At 40.7% G+C, this 6,800-nt stretch overlaps 1 protein-coding gene across 1 annotated transcript; it reads left to right on the top strand.

Moving 5' to 3' along the window:
• The first annotated feature begins 5,873 nt into the window (after positions 1 to 5,873).
• On the top strand, positions 5,874 to 6,497 carry LOC114114600 (thymosin beta-4). The gene has a single exon (XM_027969104.3). The coding sequence runs from the start codon at positions 5,945 to 5,947 to the stop codon at positions 6,077 to 6,079; it is 135 nt and encodes a 44-aa protein (XP_027824905.1). The 5' UTR covers positions 5,874 to 5,944; the 3' UTR covers positions 6,080 to 6,497.
• Positions 6,498 to 6,800: the final 303 nt, after the last annotated feature.

Raw genomic sequence — 6,800 nt, 5'->3', positions numbered from 1 at the left:
TCTTTTTTAGATTCTTTTCTCATATAGGTTATTATACAGTACTGAGTGAAAGGTCCTTATTACTTATTTTATATATAGCAATGTGTATATATCAGTCCCAACCTCTTAATTTATCCCTCCATCCCCAACATTTCCGCTTTGGTAACCCTGTTTGTTTTCTACGTCTGTGACTTCCTATTTTGTAAATAAGTTCATTTATATCATTGTTTTTAGGTTCCACACATAAGCAGTATCATGATATTTGTCTTTCTTTGCCTGATTTCACACAGCATGACAACCTTTAGGTCCATCCATGTTGTTACAGATGGCATTGTTTCATTCCTTCTTATGGCTGAGTAATGTTCCATTCATGCATATGCCACATTATCCATTCCTCTGTCGATGGACATGTAAGTTGCTCCTTGGCTATTGTAGACAGTGCTGCAGTGAACATTGGGGTGCATGTATCTATGCAGCTTATGGTTTTCTCTAGATCATATGCGCAGGAGTAAGATTACTGGATCATATGGTAGTTCTATATTTAGTTTTTTTAAGGAGTCTCCATACTATTCTCCACGATGGTTGTACCAACTTACATTCCCACCAGCAATGTAGGAGGGTTCCCTTTTCTCCATCCCCTCTATAGAGTTAATTGTTTGTAGATTTTTTGATCAGTAATCGTCTTTATTAAATAATCATTATGTCTAAGATGGTAAAGAATCCGCTTTGCAATGTGGGATCCTGCAATGCGGGATCCAGTGCAATGTTCCGTTCGTAGGTCGGGAAGATCCCCTGGAGAAGGAAATGGCTACCGACTCCAGTATTTCCTGCAGAATCCTGTGGACAGAGGAGCCTGGCAGGCTATACAGTCCATGGGGTTGCAACGAGTTGGACATGACTGAGCAACTAACTTATATACGTGTCAAGTGCATTAAAGAATAGTGGTGGTGGTGCTGCTGCTGCTAAGTCGCTTCAGTCGTGTCCGACTCTGTGCGACCCCATAGACGGCAGCCCACCAGGCTCCCCCATCCCTGGGATTCTCCAGGCAAGAACACTGGAGTGGGTTGCTATTTCCTTCTCCACTGCATGGAAATGAATAGTGAAAGTGAAGTTGCTCAGTCCTGTCTGACTCTTTGCGATCCCATGGACTGCAGCCTACTATAATCTCTGTATTTACAAATAAGTAAAACAAGGTGTAAGTGGTTTAAAAATTTGCCCAAATTAACAGAGCTAGAAAGTGGCACACCTAGGATTCAGACTCTATTCTGTTTGAATTCAGCACATTATACTGAACAAGTTAAGCCCTATAAGTGAGTCAGATTGATAAAACAGCAATTTTCATATCTTAGATATCATGGTTGCAAACTGGGAAGAAATTAAGATTATATACTTCAGAAAGATTTTTAAGTACACTTATTCGATTCTCTGATATTTACATACAAGAAGAGGAATTATTCAGGACATCAAATATTTAAAAAGTCATCAGATCATTAACTTGTAGCACAAATAATGCTTTAACTTAGAACTTACTATGGAAAAACTCAGACATCTTGAGCAACCCATGCTTGAAAGCTTTTGTTCAACTGTGTCATTATAGCTCATCACAGCCACCACATCCGTCAACTCCGATCATTTTAACAAGCCTCCAGTACATCTTAACCAAATCATTTTAGTTAGTGATTATCCTGAAACAAACTCCCATATTTAAAGTGCTTTGATTTTTTAAAAATAACTTTAAGATGCTGAGTTAGAGTCCTCTTTGTTCATTGCTTCTTAGAACAAATATTAAAATGAAGCACTCAGCACACCTGGCATTCTGCTAGGCTTTGGGGACAAAGGGATGAAAACAGTAGAGTCTTAACCCAGAGGGGTTCATTAGAGTGGTAAACACTCATTCCTGTCAACAGGGAATCATAGTAAAATGTGGGAGGCAGAGTCATGGAGGTAGAGAGCAGCCACACTCGGGAGCTTTTCTTGGTCTTTCCCAGAGGAGTGGGGTCTTCAGGGCAGTGCCATATTCTCTCCTCCTCCCCTTATCTGACTGGTCTCTGTTCCGTTCCCACCAGTCTCTCGGGAGAGAACACTTGGAGAGAGAGCTGACTGCAAGGCAATAGTTTCTTATCAAACACATCAATCAGTTCAGTTCAGTCACTCAGTCATGTCCAACTCTTTGTGACCCCATGGACTGCAGCACGCCAGGCCTCCCTGTCCATCACCAACTCATGGAGCTTACTCAAACTCATGTCCATCTAGTTGGTGATGCTATCCAACCACCTTATCCTCTGTCGTCCCCTTCTCCTGCCTTCAATCTTTCCCAGCATCAGGGTCTTTTCTAAGGAGTCAGTTCTTCAGGTGGCCAAAGTATTGGCGCTTCAGCTTCACATCAGTCCTTCCAATGAATATTCAGGACTGATTTCCTTTAGAATTGATTGATTTGGTCTCCTTGCAGTCCAAGGGACTCTCAAGAGTCTTCTCCAACACCCCAGTTCAAAAGCATCAGACACATCATAACAATGGATATTTGTGCTAAGAAATTTAAAATTTAAATATAGGCCGATTGGTCATTGTCTCTTTATTCTGAACTGTTGTTGGCTTATCCTTGTAGAAGAGATGAACTTACTCAGTTTCTTAAGAAAAATCTTCAAAGCTCAATTACCCTGGTAGTTTTTAGAAAATGTAATTTGCTTATTTAATTTTAGGACTATTGTTGAAACTCGGCATCTGTTCCCTGATGCTGAACAGAAATGTAAAGACAGAGGTTTGGGTGAAGTAGAAAAGAATAGCTTCATTGCTGGCCAGGCAAAGGGGGCCACAGTGGGGGGTGGGGGGGGGGGGGGGGTGGGGGGGGTGGGGGGGCGGGGGGGTGGGTGGGTGGTGGTGGTGGTGGTGGGTGTCTGTCTGTGTGTGTGTCTGTCTGTCTGTCTCTGTCTGTGTCTGACTGTGTGTCTGTGTCTGTCTGTGTGCGTGTATGTCTGACTGTGTGTGTGTCTGTCTGTGTGTGTGTGTCTGTCTGTGTGTCTGTCTGTGTCTGTCTGTGTGTGTGTGTGTCTGTGTGTGTGTGTCTCTGTGTCTGTGTGTGTGTCTGTGTGTGTATCTGTATGTGTGTGTCTGTGTGTGTGTGTCTGTGTGTGTCTGTATCTGTGTGTGTGTGTCTGTGTGTCCCTCTCCCACCCTCCTGGAGGAGTAGAGAGGAGTCTTGCAGAGTTCAGGGAACAGGGCATGATCAGCTGTGGACAGTTGTTGGGTTGGTTGGCATCAAGATGAAATTTCAAGCATCATCAACCTTCTGGTTTCAACCAGTCTAGGGTCTATATTCTTGTGGTCAGTAATTTTCATCTGGAGGGAGGGTGTCTGCTTCATGTAAAAACAATTTAGGAATGTGTGTCAGGCCTTTATCTGTATCTTTCAGAGAACTGTGAATTCAGTGATTCTGTTCTGTGGCAGATTTACAATCTAAATTGTTGCCAGTTCCCCCACTCAACAGCTATTCTTTGTTTCTGCATCTTCACATTTCCCCACCATTAACTCTTGAGTCAGCATTTTGCTTCAAAAGACAAGGACACAGGGGCTTGTATACAGTTTCAGAACTAGCTTTGAGTATTGTGTTGCTGATCCTTATTAAATATATCTACATGATGTTTGCCAGTCATTGTTAAAAGCCTCATTAGGAAAGAGGAGGCAACTCTGCAAAATCAATATTAAATAAAATATCTTCAAAATGATTTTAAGTTTTAATTTTTTAAATGTAGAAAGTTTGCTAAAGCAGTTACGTGGCCAAACCACCAAAAAGAATTGAAGTAATAAAGATAAGAGATCTGTATTTGGAGATTCATAGCATCAGTAAAGATTTCTGGCAATATAATTATTTATTGTTGTTGGTCAGTCACTCAGTCATGTCTAAGTCTTTGCAACCCTGTGGACTGCAGCACGACAGGCTTCCCTGCCCTTCATCTCCCAGAGTTTACTCAGACTCATATCCATTGAGTCGGTAATGCCATCCAACCATCTCATCCTCCGTCGTCCCCTTCTCTTCCTGCCTTCAATCTTTCCCAGCATCAGAATCTTTTCCAATGAGTCGGCTCTTTGCATCAGGTGGCCAAAGTAGGAGCTTCAGCATCAGTCAGTCCAATGAGTATTCAATGTTGATTTCCTTTAGGATTGACTGGTGTGATCTTCTTGCTGTCCAAGGGACTCTCAAGAGTCTTCTCCAGCACCATAATTCAAAGATATCGATTCTTTGGTGCTCAACCTTTTTTATTGTCCAGATCTCACATCCATACACGACTACTGGAAAAACCATAGCTTTGACTGTATGGACATTTGTAGACAAAGTAATGTCTCTGCTTTTTAATATGCTGTCTAGGTTTGTCATAGCTTTTCTTCCAAGGAGCAAGGGTCTTTTAATTTCATAGCTGCAGTCACTGTCCACAGTAATTTTGGAGCCCAAGAAAATAAAGTCTGTCACTGTTTGCATTGTTTCCCCGTCTATTTGACGTGAAGTGATGGGACCAGATGCCGTGATCTTAGTTTTTTGTATGTTGTTATAAGCCAGCTTTTTAAACTCTCCTCTTTTACCTTCATCAAGAGGCTCTTTAATTCCTCTTCACCCTCTGCCATAAGGGTGGTGTCATCTGCATATCTGAGGTTGTCGATATTTCTCCCAGCAGTCTTGATTCCAGCTTGTGATTCATTCAACCTGGCATTTTGCATGATATACTCTATGTATAAGTTAAATAAGCAGAGTGACAGTATATAGCCTTGATGTACTCCTTTCCCAATTTAGAACCAGTCTGTAGTTCCATGTACAGTTCTAACTGTTGCTTCCTGACCTACATACAGATTTCTCAGGAGGCAGGTCAGGTGGTCTGGTATTCCCATCTCTTGAAGAATTTTCCACAGTTTATTGTGTCTACACAGTCAAAGGCTTTGGCATAGTCAATAAAGCAGAAGCAGATGTTTTTCTGGAATTCTCTTGCTTTATCTGTGATCCAGCAGATGTTGGCAATTTGATCTCTGGTTCCTCTGCCTTTTCTAAGACCAGCTTGAACATGTAGAAGTTCACAGTTCACGTATTGTTGAATTTTTCACGTATTTTTGAATTGCTTGGAGATTTTTGAGCATTACTTTACTAGTGTATGAGATGAGTGCAATTGTGCGGTAGTTTGAGCATTCTTTGGCATTACCTTTCTTTGGAATTAGAATGAAAATTGACCTTTTCCAATCCTGTGGCCACTGCCAAGTTTTCCAAATTTGCTGGCATATTGAGTGCAACACTTTAACAGCATCACCTTTTAGGATTGATAATTATTTATGGGCAATATACAGTACACTGATTTTTGGTAAGTTCTATCAAAGTTATAGTCACAGTCACAAGTATCATATGTGGGACAGCAGAACAAAAGATGTGGCACCAAATGATCAATAACCAATAGAATATTGAATGTTCAAAAATGACAAATATGTTCCGTATGTATTACCACTTTTTGAAAGAATCACTGGGAGAGTAATATCTCAGAAGGGAAGAAGATATATTTCAAACAGATATGTGAAAATAGCCAGGAACTTACAGTAGGAAAATGGTTCAAGAAGAAAGCAGGAGTGGCAATACTCATATCCGATAAAATAGACTTTAAAACAAAGGCTGTGAAAAGAGACAAAGAAGGCCACTACATAATGATCAAAGGATCAATCCAAGAAGAAGATATAACAATTATAAATATATATGCACCCAATATAGGAGCACCGCAATATGTAAGACAAATGCTAACAAGTATGAAAGGGGAAATCAACAATAACACAATAATAGTGGGAGACTTTAATACCCTACTCACACCTATGGACAGATCAACTAAGCAGAAAACTAACAAAGAAACGCAAACTTTAAATGATACATTAGGACTCGGCGGCGGCCACAGCGCAGACCCGACTTCATTCGCTCGCAGTTCGCTCCCCGCCCTCTGCAACCATGTCTGACAAACCCGATATGGCTGAGATTGAGAAGTTCGATAAGTCGAAATTGAAGAAAACGGAAACGCAAGAGAAAAATCCACTGCCTTCGAAAGAAACGATTGAACAGGAGAAGCAAGCAGGCGAGTCGTAATGCAGCGTGTGCCGCCAGTATGCACTGTACATTCCACAAGCATTGCCTTCTTATTTTACTTCTTTTAGCTGTTTAACTTTGTAAGATGCAAAGAGGTTGGATCGAGTTTAAATGACTGTGCTACCCCTTTTCACATCAAAGAATGGAGAACTACTGACAACGTAGGCCGCGCCTGCCTCTCCCATCTGCCTGTGTGGCTGGCAGGGAAGGAAAAGAACTTGCATGTTGGTGAAGGAGGAAGCTGGGTGGGACGACAGTGAAATCTAGAGTAAAAAGCTGGTCCAAGGTGTTCTGCGGGCTGTAAAATGCAGTTTAATCAGAGTGCCATTTTTTTTGTTGTTCAAATTATTTTAATTATTGGAATGCACAATTTTTTAAATATGCAAATAAAGTTTTAAAACCTGAAAAAAAAAATAAATGATACATTAGATCAGTTAGACCTAATTGATATCTATAGGACATTTCACCCCAAAACAATGAATTTCACCTTTTTTCAAGTGCTCATGGAACCTTCTCCAGGATAGATCACATCCTGGGCCATAAATCTAAACTTGATAAATTCAAAAAAATCGAAATCATTCCAAGCATCTTTTCTGACCATAATGCATTAAGATTAGATCTCAATTACAGGAGAAAAACTATTAAAAATTCCAACATATGGAGGCTGAACAACACACTTCTGAATAACCAACAAATCACAGAAGAAATCAAAAAAGAAATC

Source organism: Ovis aries, chromosome 4, assembly GCF_016772045.2.
Source record: "Ovis aries strain OAR_USU_Benz2616 breed Rambouillet chromosome 4, ARS-UI_Ramb_v3.0, whole genome shotgun sequence".
Classification (NCBI taxonomy): Eukaryota; Metazoa; Chordata; class Mammalia; order Artiodactyla; family Bovidae; genus Ovis; species Ovis aries.
This window is presented reverse-complemented; position numbering and strand designations above follow the sequence as displayed.